The sequence below is a fragment of the Scyliorhinus torazame genome, chromosome 14 (genome assembly GCF_047496885.1).
Source record: "Scyliorhinus torazame isolate Kashiwa2021f chromosome 14, sScyTor2.1, whole genome shotgun sequence".
In the NCBI taxonomy this organism is placed as follows: domain Eukaryota; kingdom Metazoa; phylum Chordata; class Chondrichthyes; order Carcharhiniformes; family Scyliorhinidae; genus Scyliorhinus; species Scyliorhinus torazame.
This window is the reverse complement of record NC_092720.1, coordinates 135,365,401-135,386,006: the sequence shown is the minus strand read 5'-3', so window position 1 is coordinate 135,386,006 and position 20,606 is coordinate 135,365,401. Positions and strand designations below refer to the sequence as shown.

The 20,606-nt window shown below is 50.6% G+C and overlaps 1 protein-coding gene across 2 annotated transcripts in view; it reads right to left on the bottom strand.

The window, feature by feature from the left end:
• Positions 1 to 20,606, bottom strand: part of boka (BCL2 family apoptosis regulator BOK a) — a 123,323-nt gene that overhangs the window by 47,486 nt on the left and 55,231 nt on the right. For both annotated transcript variants that reach the window (XM_072474931.1, XM_072474932.1), the window contains exon 3: positions 6,617 to 6,745. In XM_072474931.1, coding sequence (XP_072331032.1) covers positions 6,617 to 6,745 — 129 coding nt within the window. The remainder of the gene's footprint in view (positions 1 to 6,616; positions 6,746 to 20,606) is intronic.

The following is a 20,606-nucleotide window of genomic DNA, read 5'->3' as shown; positions in this document are numbered from 1 at the left end:
TCTAAAAAAGGGGATGGCTAGTCGACATGGGGGGGTGGGGGGGGGTGAAGAGCCCCCCGACCCGGTTGATCACGTGGAATGTGAGAGGGCTGAATGGGCTGATTAAGAGGGCAAGGGTACTCGCGCACCTAAAGAAATTAAAGGCAGATGTGGTCATGCTACAGGAGACGCATCTGAAACTGGCGGATCAGGTCAGATTACGTAAAGGATGGGTGGGACAGGTATTTCACTCGGGCTTGGATGCGAAAAATAGAGGGGTGGCTATATTAGTGGGGAAACGGGTAGTGTTTGAGGCGAGGACCATAGTAGCGGACAGTGGGGGTAGATACGTGATGGTGAGTGGCAGATTACAAGGGGAAGCGATGGTTCTGGTGAACGTATATGCCCCGAACTGGGATGATGCAAACTTCATGAAGCTTATGCTGGGGCGTATCCTGGACCTGGAGGCGGGAAAGTTGGTAATGGGGGGAGATTTCAACATGGTACAGGATCCAGGGGTGGACCGGTCCAGTTCTAGGACCGGGAGGAGGCCGGCAGCGGCCAAGGTGCTTAAGGACTTCATGGAGCAGATGGGAGGAGTAGACCCCTGGAGATTCACTAGGCCCAGGAGTAGGGAGTTTTCCTTCTTCTCTCATGTCCACAAGGTGTATTCTCGGATAGACTTCTTTGTCCTGGGAAGGGCACTGATCCCGAAGGTGACAGGGACGGCGTATTCGGCCATAGCCATCTCGGACCATGCCCCACATTGGGTAGATCTGGTAGTAGGAGAGGAAAAGGAACGGCACCCACTCTGGAGATTAGATATGGGACTGTTGGCGGATGAGGGTGTGTATGTAAGGGTGAGGGGATGTATCGAAAGGTACCTGGAGATTAACGATGGTGGAGAGGTTCAGGTGGGAGTGGTCTGGGAGGCACTGAAGGCGGTGGTCAGAGGGGAACTGATTTCCATAAAGGCCCATAAGGGGAAACAAGAGAGTAAAGAGAGGGAGCGATTGTTGAGAGAAATTTTGAGGGTGGATAGGCAGTATGCAGAGGCTCCGGATGAGGGACTGTACAGGGAAAGACGAAGGTTGCATATGGAATTTGACTTGCTGACCACGGGCAGGGCAGAGGCACAATGGAGGAAGGCACAGGGAGTACAGTATGAGTACGGAGAGAAGGCGAGCCAGTTACTGGCCCAACAATTGAGGAAGAGAGGGGCGGCGAGGGAGATAGGTGGGGTGAGGGACGAGGAAGGTGAGATGGAACGGGGAGCAAAGAGGGTGAACGGGGTGTTTAAGGCATTTTATGAGAGGCTGTATAAGGCTCAACCACCGGAAGGGAAGGAGGGAATGATGCACTTCCTGGATCAGCTGGAATTCCTGAAGGTGGAGGAGCAGGAGAGGACAGGGTTGGGAGCACAGATTGAGGTGGAGGAGGTGGTAAAAGGGATTGGGGGTATGCAGGCAGGGAAGGCCCCGAGACCAGATGGGTTCCCGGTGGAATTTTATAGGAAATACATGGACCTACTAGTCCCGCTTCTGACGAGAACCTTTAACGAGGCCAGGGAAAGGGGGACGTTGCCCCCGACGATGTCGGAGGCGACGATATCGTTGCTCCTGAAGAGGGACAAAGACCCGCTGCAGTGCGGGTCTTACAGGCCTATCTCCCTTCTGAATGTAGATGCCAAGCTCTTGGCCAAGGTGATGGCGACGAGGATAGAGGATTATGTCCCAGGGGTGGTTCACGAGGATCAAACTGGGTTTGTTAAGGGGAGACAGTTGAACACTAATATACGGAGGCTGCAAGGTGTGATGATGATGTCCCCGCCGGAGGGAGAGGCGGAGATAATGGTGGCGATGGGCGCTGAGAAAGCATTTGATAGAGTGGAGTGGGATTACCTGTGGGAAGTGTTGAGGAGATTTGGATTTGGAGAGGGGTATATTGGGTGGGTTCAGCTATAGGGTCCCGGTGGCAAGTATGATCACAAACAGGCAGAGATCTGACTACTTCCGTCCATATAGAGGGACAAGGCAGGGGTGTTCCCTGTCCCCGATACTGTTTGCGTTGGCAATTGAGCCACTGGCCATAGCGCTGAGGGGCTCTAGGAAGTGGAGGGGAGTACTTAGGGGAGGAGAAGAGCACCGGGTGTCATTATATGCGGATGATTTGTTGTTGTATGTCGCGGACCCAGTGGAGGGGATGCCCGAGATAATGCAGACACTCAGGGAGTTTGGGGAATTTTCGGGATATAAACCGAATATGGGGAAGAGTGAGCTGTTTGTGATGCACCCTGGGGAACAGGGCAGGGGAATAGATGATTTGCCGCTGAGGAGAGTAACAAGGGATTTTCGGTACCTAGGGATCCAGATGGCCAGGAACTGGGGAACCTTGCATAAGCTTAATTTAGGAAGATTGGTGGAGCAGATGGAAGAGGATTTTAGGAGATGGGACATGGTGCCCCTGTCACTGGCGGGTAGGGTGCAGGCGGTCAAAATGGTGGTCCTTCCGCGATTTCTTTTTGTGTTCCAGTGCCTCCCTGTGATGATTACCAAGGCTTTTTTCAAAAAAGTGGATAAGAACGTTATGAGCTTTGTGTGGGCGGGGAAGACCCCAAGAGTGAAGAGGGGGTTTCTGCAGCGTAGCAGGGATAGGGGGGGACTGGCACTGCCGAGCTTAAGTGACTATTATTGGGCCGCCAATATATCAATGGTATGCAAGTGGATGGGGGAAGGGGAGGGATCGGCGTGGAAAAGACTAGAGATGGCTTCCTGTAGGGGAACCTGCCTGCAAGCATTAGCGACGGCGCCTTTACCGTTCTCCCCGGAAAAGTACACCACAAGTCCAGTGGTGGCGGCAACACTGAAAATTTGGGGGCAGTGGAGACGGCATAAGGGAGTGACAGGTGCCTCGGGGAGGTCCCCGATAAGGAACAACCATAGGTTTGTCCCGGGGAAGATAGATGGGGGATTTAAAGTCTGGCAGAGAGCAGGGATTGTGCAATTGAGGGATTTGTTCCTAGACGGGACGTTTGCGAGTCTGGGAGCATTGACGGAAAAATATGGGTTGCCACCGGGGAATGCATTTCGGTATATGCAACTGAGGGCTTTTGCGAGGCAACAGGTGAGGGAATTTCCGCAGCTCCCGGCGCAAGAGATTCAGGACAGGGTGATTTCGGGGGCATGGGTGGGGGATGGTAGGGTGTCAGATGTATACAGGGAAATGAGAGACGAGGGGGAGATCATGGTGGATGAGCTGAAAGGAAAATGGGAAGAGGAGCTGGGGGAAGAGATCGAGGAGGGGCTGTGGGCAGATGCCCTAAGTAGGGTAAACTCTTCATCCTCATGCGCCAGGCTCAGCCTGATACAATTCAAGGTTCTACATAGGGCGCATATGACTGGAGAAAGGTTAAGTAGATTTTTTGGAGTGGAGGACAGATGCGGGAGATGCGCGGGAAGCCCAGCGAACCACACCCACATGTTTTGGTCATGCCCGGCACTACAGGGGTTCTGGGTGGGGGTGGCAAATGTGCTTTCAAAGGTGGTGGGGGTCCGGGTCAAGCCAGGCTGGGGGTTGGCTATATTCGGGGTTGCAGAAGAGCCGGGAGTGCAGGAGGCGAGAGAGGCTGATGTTTTGGCCTTTGCGTCCCTAGTAGCCAGGCGAAGGATATTGCTTATGTGGAAGGAAGCTAAGCCCCCGGGCGTGGAGGCCTGGATAAACGACATGGCAGGGTTTATAAAATTGGAGCAGATAAAGTACGCACTAAGAGGTTCGGCTCAAGGGTTCACGAGGCGGTGGCAACCGTTCCTTGACTACCTCGCAGAACGATAAGGGAAATGGGGAAGGTAGCAGCAGCAACCCGGGGGGGAGGGCCCATGCGGGCCCTCAGGGGTTTCCTATAGTTGTTTGTATATTAGCTATTTATACTGGCGTGTAGGACTTCATTGTTTTGGAGAGTTATTATTTTGTTGTTGGCAGTTGCCGTTTAGTTAATATATTATTTATTTGTTAAAAAACGGTCATTATTATTTATATTGTTTTAAAGTTGTAAAAAGGGGAAAATCCTGTAATATTCTTGTTTGACCGAAAAAATTTGAATAAAATATATTTTTTTAAAAAAGATTTCACAATTATCAGCACCACTCATGACTCCTCAGATACTGAAGCAGTCCACATCCAAATGCAGCAAGACTTGGACAATATCCAGGCTTGGGTTGACAAGTGGCAAGTAACATTCGCACCACAAAAGTGACAGGCAATGACCATCTCCAATAAGAGAGAATAAAACCATCGCCCCCCTGACATTCAATGGCATTACCATCACAAATCAATATCCTGGGAGTTGCCATTGGCCAGAAACAGAACTGGACCAGTGATATAAATACTTTGGCTACAAGAGCAGGTCAGAGGCTAGGAAACCTGCATTGAGTAACTTATCTCCTGACTCTCTAAACACTGTCCACCATCTACCAAGGCACAAATCAGGAATGGTGATGGAATACCCTCCACTTGCCTGGATGACTGCAGCCTTAACAGCCCACTTGATCGGCACTTCATCTGCCATCTTAAACATTCACTACCTTCACCACTGATGCACAGTGGCAGAACCATGGACCATCTACATGATGCACTACAGCCTCTCAACAAGGCTCCTTTGACAGCACCTTCCAAACCCACAACAGCTGCCACCTAGAGGGACAAGGGCAGCGGATACATGAGAACACCATCACCTGCAAGTTCCCCTCCAATTTACTCACCATCCTAACTTAGATATATATCGCCGTTCCTTCACTGTTGGAATCTTGGAATGCCCTCCCTACTAGCACCCTGGGTGTACCTACATCTCAGGGACTGCAGCAGTTCTGGGAAGGCGGCTAACCATCACCTTCTCAAGGGGAAATTTAGGATGGGCAACAAATGCTGGCGTAGCCAGTGACACCCACGTCCTAAGAAAGAATGACAAAAATTCTACATGCTCTTGCAACACAATTACCTTTCAATGCCCGACCCAACATTGTTTGAAGAGCTAGCCAAGGTACAAACTTCAGTGAAATGTAAGCAACATAAAGCAACTCTTTGAATTGAGCAATATTTGCCATTGTTACACAATGCACTGGCTGAAATCCAGCTCTCAGTGTTGAAGTTAATTGGATGAAGAATTATTCTATCGCATGAGGGAACGCGCAAGAAAGAAGAAATAATAATCCCCGGCTTTCTACCTAGTCTAAAATAAACTTCTAAAAGACAGACTCAAAGTAAACTTCTGCTCAGTTTGATGGGAACTCCAAACCTCATTGGACCATTCATATGTAAGCAGAGAATGCTGTCATTGCATGCACCATACTATGTCAAGTAAGCAACTTCCATAGTCACAGACTATTACGGCAGAGAAAGAGGCTATTCAACCCATTCTACTGGAGCAAGCTCTCCAAAAGAGATTATTATTGCCAGTATGTGCAATGGCATTCCTGCCTCAACTATCAATGCAAACATTAGGCCCAAACATCGTTGGAAGCAGAGGTGGCCACCGGATATGGCCACTTGTGGGCTAATCAGATAAATCAACTGTTTTAACGAGTGTTTAGATGCTGTGGTAATTGTGTAACATAGGAGTATGAGGAAGTCAATCAACCGCCCCAGCTGTTCAGCCACTCAGTTGGGCCATGATTGATCTGTATCTTAACTCCATCCGTCCCCTTGGTTCCATACTTCAGACTACTCTCACCAAACAAAAATATATTGGTTTTGAAATTTTCATTGATGCCCGGCATCAACCAGTTTTTGGGCTAGAAAGTTTCGGATTTCAACTAGCCAGTGTGCGATGAAGACAGGAGCAGGCATATCTCTTACAAGGGGCGGGTTTAGCACAGCGGGCTAAACAGCTGGCTTGTAATGGAGAACAATGCCAGCAGCGCGGGTTCAATTCCCGTAGCAGCCTCCCCGAACAGGCGCCGCAATGTGGCGACTAGGGACTTTTCACAGTAACTTCATTGAAGCCTACTTGTGACAATAAGCGATTATTATTATTACAGCATCTGGACTGGCGACTGAGAGCTATTTCATGAATGTACACGAAGGAATTGGCAAGCCTCTACCTGAATTATAGGACGAAGTGACACACAATGATACCTGCAGCAATTAAGGAATCAAAGAGAGAAGATAAACACTAAATGATCAGAAATGCAGTGGTAAATAGAGTGAAAAATTAGAAATAGGTAAATATTGCGTCTCAGCCGGCATCTTTTGCTGAAGTGCCAGTTCCTCATGTCAGTTACCACTTTGGATGGAGGTGTGCCAAGCAGAAAAGTCACTTCACCACAGGAAAGGAAAGATTGATTGGTGCAATCACATGGGATGCTCTACAGTTACATCATGCCTCAGTATTGGCAGAGTCTGGGAGCAGACTGCTTGTTCGTGCTCGTCCGTAAATTATTGCAGGGAATAAATAGCAGGAATGCAAAGCCATACAAATAGATAAACTGAAAAAAACAAGATACGAATCTCTGGGAATAGCTAGGATTAGTGATGTACGTTTTACACATAGAACAGACGTTGCCCAACAGCATGACTACATTGGGAGCAGCATCCCATTCCTACTTGTCAGATAGACAACTGAGTTAATATTTCTGGAATTTACCTGCAGAGAAAAGCTCTGTGGCGACAGCCAGGAATGCGTCTGACACGATGCTTTCAGAACTGACCGAGATATTCAACTGCTTTGCAATGTTCCTGTAGACATTTGGTCTGATGTACTCCAACTCATCACCTAGAGAGAGAGAGAGAGAGAAAAAGAGAAATTCTGCTATTTGGTGTGTTGCTTTCTGGATGAGAGGAATGGTTGTGATTTGAGCTGTCACTATCAAAACAGTCTATCTGTTGGCGAAGGTTTGCAACACTGTTCCTGGAGCTCCAGGTTTCCTCCGGGTGCTCCGGTTTCCTCCCACAGTCCAAAGACATGCAAGTTAGGTGGATTGGCCACGATAAATTACCCTTAGTGACCAAAACGGTTAGGAGGGGTTATTGGGTTACAGGGATAGGGTGGACGTGAGGGCTTATGTGGGCCGGTGCAGACTGGATGGGCCGAATGGTCTCCTTCTGCACTGTAATTTCTATGTTCTATGTTCATTCAAATTGGGGAAAGTAACAGAATCTGCTTTCTTGTTGGGGTTGTTCAGCATAGAAACATGGAGGTGCACAATTGGGTGGCACGGTAGCACAGTGGTTAGCACAGTTGCTTCACAGCTCCAGGGTCCCAGGTCCGATTCCCAGCCTCGGGTCACTGTCTGTGCGGAGTCTGCACGTTCTCCCCGTGTTTGCGTAGGTTTCCTCCTGGTGCGGAGTGTCCTTCCACAGTCCAAAGACGTGCAGGTTAGGTGTTATGTTAAATTGCCCCTTAGTGCCCAAAATAGTTGGGTTAGGTTACTGGGTTACGAGGATAGGGTGGAGATGTGAACTTGAGTAGGGGGCTCTTTCCAAGGGCCGGTGCTGACCCGATGGTCCGAGTAGCCTCTTTCTGCACTGTAATTTCTATGAACTCTATGAACTATGAAAACATTCTGGCCGGAATTTTCCGGTTGTTGGGATTCCCTGTTTCCTGCCGGCAGCACAGCCCTGCCCACGGGTTCTTGACCGCCTGTGCCGGCTTCAGTGGGAAATCCCATTGACAAGCCCGAGGGAATAGAGAGTTACGCCGTCAGCGAACGACATGCCGCCGGAGAATACAGCCCTCTGTCGAGTAACTCAGTTGGTTGGCAGTTGCCTCCTCAATATGAAACTCTGAATGTAGATCTTAGACCTGACTGTCATTTTGAATCATTCAGCACAGAAAGAGGCCATTAGGCAGGTCATCTCTGTGTTGTTATTCTTTGGAATTCACTACCCCAGAGAGCAGTGGAGAGTGGGAGTTGTTGGGCTGAACTAGACAGATATTTGATCAGAGGGGAGTATAGGGCTATGGGGTGGGGGCAGGCAGGATGTGGAGGCCAAGTGCGAGGCCGAGAGGCCAAATTGCCTTTTCTGCTCCTGTTTCTGTTTTTATGTTTACTTGCTCTTGGAAATACTGAGATCAGTTATAGCTTAATTGCTCTTAGCGGGATTTTGAGGCCAATTAGAGCTTAATTATATTTGCTCTTAGATAGATTGAGAGACTAAATAAAGCTTAAGTACTCTTTGGTAAATTCAGAGAAGTAAAAATAAAATCGCTAGGAAATAAGAGGCTTTCTTCCTCTGCATTTTAGAAGCAAGTGTGAAAAGACCATTCGGCCCATCAAATTTAAATCTTCAAAGCATCAGCTGCACAAGACTCCAAAAGCTCTGACTCGGAATTGCATATTGTAGTGTCAGGGCTTTTCACCCCAACTCCATGTCCTCAGAGAAATGGTTTGTGCTCAATTAATGTTCAGGTATTATCTGACTGCAGAAACATCATTTGTGCGCATTAGGAAGGAGCCACACTGCCTTCATTGTGAAGCAGCTAATGGTGTCTGCATTAGCTGATGGAAGACTGCTGTAAAAACTGGACTATCTGTTGCTGAAGTGGATGCTGTGCTCACTGAGCAGGCACAGGAGTGCATCAGCTTGGATGCTTCAACATCTGTTTGCAATTGGTTCCCAACCTTTCATCTGTCACTGGACACCTTTATACCATTAAAAAAAATTGAGGCACATCTATTTTCTCCAACCAAACTGTCATTGAGAAAATGTCTGTGGGCACAATTTTACTAAATGGTAACAAAGACCCATAGGAAGTGTGTTTAGCCGTGTGTTTCTCGAAGCGCCGAACAACACAAGGCGTTTGATAAGGGGCCGCAACAGAGAATGCGCGGCCAAGGCCGCACATAGCCCTGTTTTGTACTGAGGTGCTCTGCTTGGCAGAACTCCAGCATAGTGAGAATTCGGCCACCGTTGTTAAATAGCCTCCCGGGTCGACTTCCGGGTGCGGCGATGACCAGCTAAGTCGCACGTTTCGGCAGCTCCCGGTGGAACGGAATTTTGGGCTCTTAAACGGCAATTTTAACGGCTCGAAGCTCTGTGCGGTAAACCAGAAGGGAATCCCCCCTGGAAACGGATGGAAAAAGGAGAGGGAAGTGGCCAGATTGCAGTGGATCCTTTGGAGCAGCGGCAAGGAAGGCAAGCAAGAACCAAGATGGCGACGGAAGGTGGCAGTTTAACATGGGGCCCTGAACAACAAGAGTTTTTGAAATGCTGTGTGGAAGAACTTAAAAAGGAAATGAAGAAGGAGCTGTTGGCCCCGATATTACAGGCGATTGAAGGGCTAAAGGATGAGCAAAAGACCCAGGAGCGGGAGCTTTGGGTCGTGAAGGCAAAGGCTGCCGAGAACGAGGACGATATACAGGGCCTGGTGGTGAAGACGGAGATGCACGAGGCACACCATAAACGATGTGTGGAAAGAGTGGAGGTGCTGGAGAATAACGCGAGGAGGAATAATTTAAGGATTCTTGGTCTTCCTGAAGGTGCAGAAGGAGCAGACGTCGGGGCATATGTGAGCACGATGCTGCACTCGTTAATGGGAGCGGAGGCCCCGGCGGGTCCGCTGGAGGTGGAGGGAGCATACCGAGTGATGGCGCGAGGACCGAGAGCAGGAGAAATTCCGAGAGCCATAGTGGTGAGATTCCTCCGTTTTAAGGACAAAGAGATGGTCCTTAGATGGGCAAAGAAAACTCGGAGCAGTCGGTGGGAGAACGCGGTGATCCGCGTATATCAAGACTGGAGTGCGGAGGTGGCGAGAAGGAGGGCGAGCTTTAATCGGGCCAAGGCGGTGCTTCACAAAAAGAAGATAAAATTTGGAATGCTGCAACCGGCAAGACTGTGGGTCACATATCAAGGGAGGCACCACTACTTTGAGACGGCGGATGAGGCGTGGACTTTTATTGTGGAAGAAAAACTAGAATAAGCGGGTTATTAAAAAAGAACGTTTGAAACAAAGTGGTGGGGCGAGTATGGGGGCGAAGAGGGGGGAAAAAGGGGGGAAAGAGGAGTTTTATGTTATTAATCCTGCGATGCGGTAACGTTTCTCTCTTCCACAGGTGGTGGTGGAGGGAGGAAGGGAGGTGGGGGAGATGGGGCATTGGCCATGGGGGGGCGGGGCCAAAAGGGAAGCACGGGCCTTGTTCCCGCGCTATGATAATCATGGCAGGAATAGGGAAGCAGGAAGGAGGGGGCGTCGCACGGTGCGAGCCGAGGTCACGGGGGGAAGCCGAGGTCGGCCAGAGTTTGCTGACTTCTGGGAGCAACATGGGGGGTGTAACTACGCTAGTGGGGGATCTAGCGGGGGGGGGGGGGGGGGTGGGAGGGGGGGAGTTACTGGGTTGCTGCTGCTGGGGAGAGGGGGGAGCCGGAATGGGGTGGGGTGGGCGGGAGGGCACCGCCTGGGGGGGACACAGCTGCGTGGGAACCGGGTGAGGAGCTGGAAAAAGGGGATGGCTAATCGACAAGTGGGGGGGGGGGGTAAAAAGCCCCCCAACCCGGTTGATCACGTGGAATGTGAGAGGGCTGAACGGGCCGATAAAGAGGGCACGAGTACTCGCACACCTTAAGAAACTTTTTTTTTCAATAAATATTTTATTGAAAATTTTTGGTCAACCAACACAGTACATTGTGCATCCTTTACACAATATTATAACAACACAAATAACAATGACCTATTTTATAAACAAAAAATGAATAAACAATAAATAACAAAAATGAAAACTAACCCTAATTGGCAACTGCCTTATCACAAGTAACACTCTCCAAAAATATAATTTAACAGTCCAATATATAATTATCTGTCGCAACGACCTATACATATTATACAGTATATATTAACAACCCTGAGAGTCCTTCTGGTTCCTCCTCCCCCCCCCCCCCCCCCCCCCCCCGATCCTGGGCTGCTGCTGCTGCCTTCTTTTTTCCATTCCATCTATCTTTCTGCGAGGTATTCGACGAACGGTTGCAACCACCTGGTGAACCCTTCAGCCGACCCCCTTAGAATGAACTTAATCCGCTCTAGCTTTATGAACCCTGCCATGTCATTTATCCAGGTCTCCACCCCCGGGGGCTTGGCTTCTTTCCACATTAACAATATCCTGCGCCGGGCTACTAGGGACGCAAAGGCCAAAACATCGGCCTCTCTCGCCTCCTGCACTCCCGGCTCTTGTGCAACCCCAAATATAGCCAACCCCCAGCTTGGTTCGACCCGGACCCCCACTACTTTTGAAAGCACCTTTGTCACCCCCATCCATAACCCCTGTAGTGCCGGGCATGACCAAAACATATGGGTATGATTCGCTGGGCTTCTCGAGCACCTCGCACACCTATCCTCCACCCCAAAAAATTTACTGAGCCGTGCTCCGTAACTGAATCAGGCTTAGCCTGGCACACGAGGACGACGAGTTTACCCTGCTTAGGGCATCTGCCCACAGCCCCTCCTCGATCTCCTCCCCCAGCTCTTCTTCCCATTTCCCTTTTAGTTCATCTACCATAGTCTCCCCTTCGTCCCTCATTTCCCTATATATATCTGATACCTTACCATCCCCCACCCATGTCTTTGAGATCACTCTGTCCTGCACCTTTTCTGTCGGGAGCTGCGGGAATTCCCTCACCTGTTGCCTCGCAAAAGCCCTCAGTTGCATATACCTGAATGCATTCCCTTGGGGCAACCCATATTTCTCGGTCAGCGCTCCCAGACTCGCGAACTTCCCATCCACAAACAGATCTTTCAGTTGCGTTATTCCTGCTCTTTGCCACATTCCATATCCCCCATCCATTCCCCCCGGGGCAAACCTATGGTTGTTTCTTATCGGGGACCCCCCCAAGGCTCCAGTCTTTCCCCTATGCCGTCTCCACTGTCTCCAAATCTTCAGTGTAGCCACCACCACCGGGCTTGTGGTGTAGTTCCTCGGTGAGAACGGCAATGGGGCTGTCACCATAGCCTGTAGGCTAGTCCCCCTACAGGACGCCCTCTCTAATCTCTTCCACGCCGCTCCCTCCTCCTCTCCCATCCACTTACTCACCATTGAAATATTAGCGGCCCAATAATACTCACTTAGGCTCGGTAGTGCCAGCCCCCCCCCTATCCCTGCTACGCTGTAAGAATCCCTTCCTCACTCTCGGGGTCTTCCCGGCCCACACAAAACCCATGATGCTCTTTTCAATCCTTTTAAAAAAAGCCTTCGTGATCACCACCGGGAGGCACTGAAACACAAAGAGGAATCTCGGGAGGACCACCATCTTAACCGCCTGCACCCTCCCTGCCAGTGACAGGGATACCATATCCCATCTCTTGAAATCCTCCTCCATTTGTTCCACCAACCGCGTTAAGTTTAACCTATGCAATGTGCCCCAATTCTTGGCTATCTGGATCCCCAGGTTACGAAAGTCCCTTGTTACCTTCCTCAACGGTAGGTCCTCTATTTCTCTACTCTGCTCCCCTGGATGCACCACAAACAACTCACTTTTCCCCATGTTCAATTTATACCCTGAAAAATCCCCAAACTCCCCAAGTATCCGCATTATTTCTGGCATCCCCTCCGCCGGGTCTGCCACGTATAGTGGCAAATCGTCCACATACAAAGATACCCGGTGTTCTTCTCCTCCTCTAAGTACTCCCCTCCACTTCTTGGAAACCCTCAACGCTATCGCCAGGGGCTCAATCGCCAGTGCAAACAATATTGGGGACAGAGGGCATCCCTGCCTTGTCCCTCTATGGAGCCGAAAATATGCAGATCCCCGTCCATTCGTGACCACGCTCGCCATCGGGGCCCTATACAACAGCTGCACCCATCTAACATACCCCTCTCCAAAACCAAATCTCCTCAACACCTCCCACAAATAATCCCACTCCACTCTATCAAATGCTTTATCGGCATCCATCGCCACTACTATCTCCGTTTCCCCCTCTGGTGGGGCCATCATCATTACCCCTAACAGCCTCCGTATATTCGTGTTCAGCTGTCACCCCTTCACAAACCCAGTTTGGTCCTCGTGGACCACCCCCGGGACACATTCCTCAATTCTCATTGCCATTTTCTTGGCCAGGATCTTGGCATCTACATTTAGGAGGGAAATAGGTCTATAGGACCCGCATTGTAGCGGGTCCTTTTCCTTCTTTAAGAGAAGCGATATCGTTGCTTCAGACATAGTCGGGGGCAGTTGTCCCCTTTCCTTTGCCTCATTAAAGGTCCTCGTCAATACCGGGGCGAGCAAGTCCACATATTTTCTATAGAATTCGACTGGGAATCCATCCGGTCCCGGGGCCTTTCCCGCCTGCACGCTCCTAATTCCTTTCACCACTTCTTCTACCTCGATCTGTGCTCCCAGTCCCACCCTTTCCTGCTCTTCCACCTTGGGAAATTCCAGCCGATCCAAGAAGCCCATCATTCTCTCCCTCCCATCCGGGGGTTGAGCTTCATATAATTTTTTTATAAAATGTCTTGAACACTCCATTCACTCTCTCCGCTCCCCGCTCCATCTCTCCTTCCTCATCCCTCACTCCCCCTATTTCCCTCGCTGCTCCCCTATTCCTCAATTGGTGTGCCAGCAACCTGCTCGCCTTCTCCCCATATTCGTACTGTACACCCTGTGCCTTCCTCCATTGTGCCTCTGCAGTGCCCGTAGTCAGCAAGTCAAATTCTACATGTAGCCTTTGCCTTTCCCTGTACAGTCCCTCCTCTGGTGCTTCCGCATATTGTCTGTCCACCCTCAAAAGTTCTTGCAGCAACCGCTCCCGTTCTTTACTCTCCTGCTTCCCTTTATGTGCCCTTATTGATACAGCTCCCCTTTAATCACCGCCTTCAACGCCTCCCAGACCACTCCCACCTGGACCTCCCCATTATCATTGAGTTCCAAGTACTTTTCAATGCACCCCCTCACCCTTAGACACACCCCCTCATCTGCCATTAGTCCCATGTCCATTCTCCAGGGTGGGCGCCCTCCTGTTTCCTCCCCTATCTCCAAGTCCACCCAGTGTGGAGGTGATCCGAAATGGCTATAGCCGTATACGCCGTTCCCCTCACCTTCGGGATCAACGCCCTTCCCAGCACAAAAAAGTCTATTCGCGAGTAGACTTTATGGACATAGGAGAAAAACGAGAACTCCTTACTCCTAGGTCTGCTAAATCTCCACGGGTCTACACCTCCCATCTGCTCCATAAAATCTTTAAGTACCTTGGCTGCTGCCGGCCTCCTTCCAGTCCTGGACTTCGACCTATCCAGCCCTGGTTCCAACACCGTATTAAAATCTCCCCCCATTATCAGCTTTCCCATCTCTAGGTCCGGAATGCGTCCTAGCATCCGCCTCATAAAATTGGCATCATCCCAGTTCGGGGCATATACGTTTACCAAAACCACCGTCTCCCCCTGTAGTTTGCCACTCACCATCACGTATCTGCCCCCGTTATCCGCCACTATAGTCTTTGCCTCGAACATTACCCGCTTCCCCAATAATATAGCCACCCCCCTGTTTTTCGCATCTAGCCCCGAATGGAACACCTGCCCCACCCATCCTTTGCGTAGCCTAACCTGGTCTATCAGCTTCAGGTGCGTTTCCTGTAACATAACCACATCTGCCTTAAGTTTCTTAAGGTGTGCGAGTACCCGTGCCCTCTTTATCGGCCCGTTCAGCCCTCTCACGTTCCACGTGATCAGCCGGGTTGGGGGGCTTCCTACCCCACCCCCCTTGTCGATTAGCCATCCCCTTTTTCCAGCTCCTCACCCGGTTCCCACGCAGCTGTATCTCCCCCAGGCGGTGCCCCCCCGCCCATCCCCTCCCATACCAGCTCCCCCCTCTCCCCAGCAGCAGCAACCCAGTAATTCCCCCCTCCCACCCCCCCCCCCCCGCTAGATCCCCCGCTAGCGTAATTACTCCCCCCATGTTGCTCCCAGAAGTCAGCAAACTCTGGCCGACCTCGGCTTCCCCCCGTGACCTCGGCTCGCACCGTGCGACGCCCCCTCCTTCCTGCTTCTCTATTCCCGCCATGATTATCATAGCGCGGGAACCAAGCCCGCGCTTCTCCCTTGGCCCCGCCCCCAATGGCCAACGCCCCATCTCCTCCACCTCCCCTCCTCCCCCCCATCACCACCTGTGGAAGAGAGAAAAGTTACCACAGCACAGGATTAGTACATAAAACTCCTCTTTCCCCCCTTTTTAACCCCCCTCTTCGCCCCCCACATTCGCCCCACCACTTTGTTCAAACGTTCTTTTTAATAACCCGCTCATTCCAGTTTTTCTTCCACAATAAAAGTCCACGCTTCATCCGCCGTCTCAAAGTAGTGGTGCCTCCCTCGATATGTGACCCACAGTCTTGCCGGTTGCAGCATTCCAAATGTTATCTTCTTTTTATGAAGCACCGCCTTGGCCTGATTAAAGCTCGCCCTCCTTCTCGCCACCTCCGCACTTCAGTCTTGATAAACGCGGATCACCGCGTTCTCCCATTTACTGCTCCGAGTTTTCTTTGCCCATCTCAGGACCATTTCTCTATCCTTAAAACGGAGGAATCTCACCACTATGGCTCACCTTAAGAAACTTAAGGCAGACGTGGTTATGTTACAAGAGACGCATTTGAAACTGATAGACCAGGTTAGACTACGCAAAGGATGGGTGGGGCAGGTGTTTCATTCGGGGCTAGATGCGAAAAACAGGGGGGTGGCTATACTAGTGGGGAAACGGGTTATGTTTGAGGCAAAGATCATAGTGGCGGATAGCGGGGGCAGATACGTGATGGTAAGTGGCAAATTACAGGGGGAGGCGGTGGTCTTGGTAAACGTATATTCCCCGAACTGGGATGATGCCAATTTTATGAGGCGCATGCTAGGACGCATCCCGGACCTAGAGGTGGGAAAGTTGGTAATGGGGGGAGATTTCAATACGGTGCTGGAGCCAGGGCTGGACAGGTCGAGATCCAGGACTGGAAGGAGGCCGGCTGCAGCCAAGGTGCTTAAAGATTTTATGGAGCAGATGGGAGGAGTAGACCCGTGGAGATTTAGCAGACCTAGGAGTAAGGAGTTTTCGTTTTTCTCCTATGTCAACAAAGTTTATTCGCGAATAGACTTTTTTGTTTTGGGAAGGGCGTTGATCCCGAAGGTGAGGGGGACGGAGTATACGGCTATAGCCATTTCGGATCACGCTCCACATTGGGTAGACTTGGAGATAGGGGAGGAAACAGAAGGGCGTCCACCCTGGAGAATGGACATGGGACTAATGGCAGATGAAGGGGTGTGTCTAAGGGTGAGGGGGTGCATTGAAAAATACTTGGAACTCAATGATAACGGGGAGGTCCAGGTGGGAGTGGTCTGGGAGGCGCTGAAGGCAGTGGTTAGAGGGGAGCTGATATCAATAAGGGCACATAAAGGAAAGCAGGAGAGTAGGGAACGGGAGCGGTTGCTGCAAGAACTTCTGAGGGTGGACAGGCAATATGCGGAGGCACCGGAGGAGGGACTGTACAGGGAAAGGCAAAGGTTACACGTAGAATTTGACTTGCTGACAACGGGTACTGCAGAAGCACAATGGAGGAAGGCACAGGGTGTACAGTATGAGTATGGGGAGAAGGCGAGCAGGTTGCTGGCCCATCAATTGAGGAAAAGGGGAGCAGCGAGGGAAATAGGGGGAGTGAGGGATGAGGAAGGAGAGATAGAGCGGGGAGCGGAGAGAGTGAATGGAGTGTTCAAGGCATTCTATAAAAGATTATACGAAGCTCGGCCCCCGGATGGGAAGGAGAGAATGATGTGCTTCCTGGACCGGCTGGAATTTCCTAAGGTGGAGGAGCAGGAGAGGGTGGGACTGGGAGCACAGATCGAGATAGATGAAGTAGTGAAAGGAATTAGGAGTATGCAGGCGGGGAAGGCTCCGGGACCGGATGGATTTCCAGTCGAATTTTATAGGAAATATGTGGACTTGCTTGCCCCGATACTGATGCGAACCTTTAATGAGGCGAAGGAAAGGGGTCAGCTGCCCCCGACTATGTCGGAGGCAACGATATCGCTTCTCCTAAAGAAGGAAAAAGACCCGCTGCAATGCGGGTCCTATAGACCTATTTCCCTCCTAAATGTAGATGCTAAGATTCTGGCCAAGGTAATGGCAATGAGGATAGAGGATTGTGTCCCGGGGGTAGTCCACGAGGACCAAACTGGGTTTGTGAAGGGGAGACAGCTGAATACGAATATACGGAGGCTGCTAGGGGTAATGATGATGCCCCCACCAGAGGGGGAAGCGGAGATAGTGGTGGCGATGGATGCCGAGAAAGCATTTGATAGAGTGGAGTGGGATTATCTGTGGGAGGTGTTGAGGAGATTTGGCTTTGGAGATGAGTATATTAGATGGGTACAGCTGCTGTATAGGGCCCCGATGGCGAGCGTGGTCACCAATGGACGGGGGTCTGCGTATTTTCGGCTCCATAGAGGGACGAGGCAGGGATGTCCTCTGTCCCCATTATTGTTTGCACTGGCGATTGAGCCCCTGGCAATAGCATTGAGGGGTTCCAGGAAGTGGAGGGGAGTACTCAGGGGAGGAGAGGAACACCGGGTATCTCTTTACGCGGACGATTTATTGGTGTATGTGGCGGACCCGGCGGAGGGGATGCCAGAGATAATGCGGATACTTGGGGAGTTTGGAGAATTTTCAGGATATAAGCTGAACATGGGGAAAAGTGAGCTGTTTGTGGTGCATCCAGGGGAGCAGAGCAGAAAAATAGAGGACTTACCGCTGAGGAAGGTAACAAGGGACTTTCGCTACTTGGGGATCCAGATAGCCAAGAATTGGGGTACATTGCATAGGTTAAACTTAATGCGGTTGGTGGAACAGATGGAGGAGGACTTCAAGAGATGGGACATGGTATCCCTGTCACTGGCAGGGAGGGTACAAGCGGTTAAAATGCTGGTCCTCCCGAGATTCCTCTTTGTGTTTCAGTGCCTCCCGGTGGTGATCACGAAGGCTTTTTTCAAAAGGATTGAGAAGAGTATCATGAGTTTTGTGTGGGCCGGGAAGACCCCGAGAGTGAGGAAGGGATTTTTGCAGCGTAGTAGGGATAGGGGGGGGCTGGCGCTACCGAGCCTGAGTGAGTACTACTGGGCCGCCAACATCTCAATGGTATGTAAGTGGATGGGAGAAGAGGAGGGAGCGGCTTGGAAGAGATTGGAGAAGGCGTCCTGTAGGGGGACTTGCCTACAAGCCATGGTGACGGCGCCGTTGCCGTTCTCACCGAAGAAATACACCACAAGCCCGGTGGTGGTGGCTACTCTGAAAATTTGGGGGCAATGGAGACGGCATAGGGGAAAGACGGGAGCCTCGGTGTGGTCCCCAATAAGAAATAATCATAGGTTTGCTTCGGGGAGAATGGATGGGCGATTTGGAACATGGCAAAGAGCAGGAGTAACACAATTGAGAGATCTGTTTGTAGATGGGACGTTTGCAAGTCTGGGAGCGCTGACCGAAAAATATGGGTTGCCCCAAGGGAACGCATTTCGGTACATGCAACTGAGGGCTTTTGCGAGGCAACAGGTGAGGGAATTCCCACAGCTCCCGACGCAGGAGGTGCAGGACAGAGTGATCTCAAAGACATGGGTGGGGGACGGTAAGGTGTCAGACATAAATAGGGAGATGAGAGACGAGGGGGAGATTATGGTAGACGAGCTGAAAGGGAAATGGGAAGAAGAGCTGGGGGAGGAGATTGAGGAGGGGCTGTGGGCTGATGCCCTAAGTAGGGTAAACTCATCGTCCTCGTGTGCCAGGCTAAGCCTGATACAATTTAAGGTGTTACACAGGGCGCATATGATTGGAACACGGCTTAGCAAATTTTTTGGAGTAGAGGATAGGTGTGCGAGATGCTCGAAAAGCCCAGCGAATCACACCCACATGTTCTGGTCATGTCCGGCACTACAGGGGTTTTGGGTGGGGGTGACAAAGGTGCTTTCGAAGGTAGTGGGGGTCCAGGTCGAACCAAGCTGGGGGTTGGCTATATTTGGGGTTGCAGAAGAGCCGGGAGTGCAGGAGGCGAGAGAGGCCAATGTTTTGGCCTTTGTGTCCCTAGTAGCCCGGCGCAGGATACTGTTGGTGTGGAAGGAAGCCAAGCCCCCGGGTGTGGAGACCTGGATAAATGACATGGCAGGGTTTATAAAGCTGGAACGGATTAAGTTCGTCCTAAGGGGATCGGCTCAAGGGTTCACCAGGCGGTGGCAACCGTTCTTCAAATACCTCACAGAAAGATAGAGGGAATGGAATAGAAGAAGACAGCAGCAGCAGCCCAGGGGGGGGAGGGGGGGGGGGGAGGGGGGGAGGAACCAGAGGGATTCTCAGGGATGTTAATATATAAGTATAATATGTATAGGTTGTTGTTATAGATAATTGTATATTGGACTGTTAAAACATATTTTTGGAGAATATTTATCTGGGACAAGGCAGTTGCCATTTAGTTTTGTTTTTGTTTTTGTTTATATATTATTTATTTCTTGTTTATAAAACTGGCCATTGTTATTTATATTGTTATATTACTGTGTAAAGGATACACAATGTACTGTGATGGTTGGCCAAAAATTTTCAATAAAATATTAAAAAAAAAAAAAATAGCCTCCCGATCTCCGAGGCCTTCGAAGCAATCCCCTACCCCCGCCAGCCCCAACACACTATGGAATCCCGGCTTCCCCCCGCATCCTCCCAACACCCACGCAGGGCACCCCCGGACCAATTGCGCCCATGCAAAACCTGCCAGCCATGCCACCTGGGCACCTTGGCAGTGCCAGGGTGCCACCCTGCCCAAAGGGCATGCACCTGGGGTCCTCCAATCCCCTGGCAGACCCCCACAAGTGCTGTCCATCTAATCCCCATTTGTGGAGACAAGTTTTTTTTTCCAAAAAATATACTTTATTCATAAAATCTATCATAAACATTACAGAACATTTCGAATTGTCTTGACTGTACATTTCCATCAGAGTTACACATTCCCTTGATTTTCTTCCATTCAATTTTGATAACATTACACACATATCGCTCTTTACGTTACAATTCCTTCTTAAACATTTACATTGTCATGTTTCTTTTATACATTGGAGTGTTAATGACCCAGACCGAGGGGGTTTACACTGTTACCTGCCCCTCGGTGTACATTTGCTGGCAAGGCCGTACACAGTGGTCTTTTCCCATTGCGCCTTGGCGGCAGCTGCCCCAGGCTGGAGTGCGTCCCTCAGCACGTAGTCCTGGACCTTGGAATGTGCCAGTCTGCAACACTCGGTTGAGGACAGCTCTTTTCACTGGAAGATCAGCAAGTTTTGGGCAGACCAAAGAGCGTCTTTCACCGAGTTGATGACCTTCCAGCAGCAGTTGATGTTTGTCTCGGTGTGTCCCCCTGGAAACAGTCCGTAGAGCACAGAGTCCTGTGTCACAGAGCTGCTCGGGATGAACCTTGACAAATACCACTGCATCTCTCTCCAGACCTTCTTTGCAAAGGCACATTCCACAAGGAGGTGGGTGACTGTCTCATTTCCTCCACAGCCACTCCGAGGGCAGCGTGCAACGGCGCTGAGCCTTCGGGTGTACATGAAAACTCTGACGGGGAGGGCCCTTCTCACCACCAGCCAAGCTAGGTCTTGGTGCTTGTTTGTAAGTTCTGGTGATGAGACGTTCTGCCAGATGACTCTGAC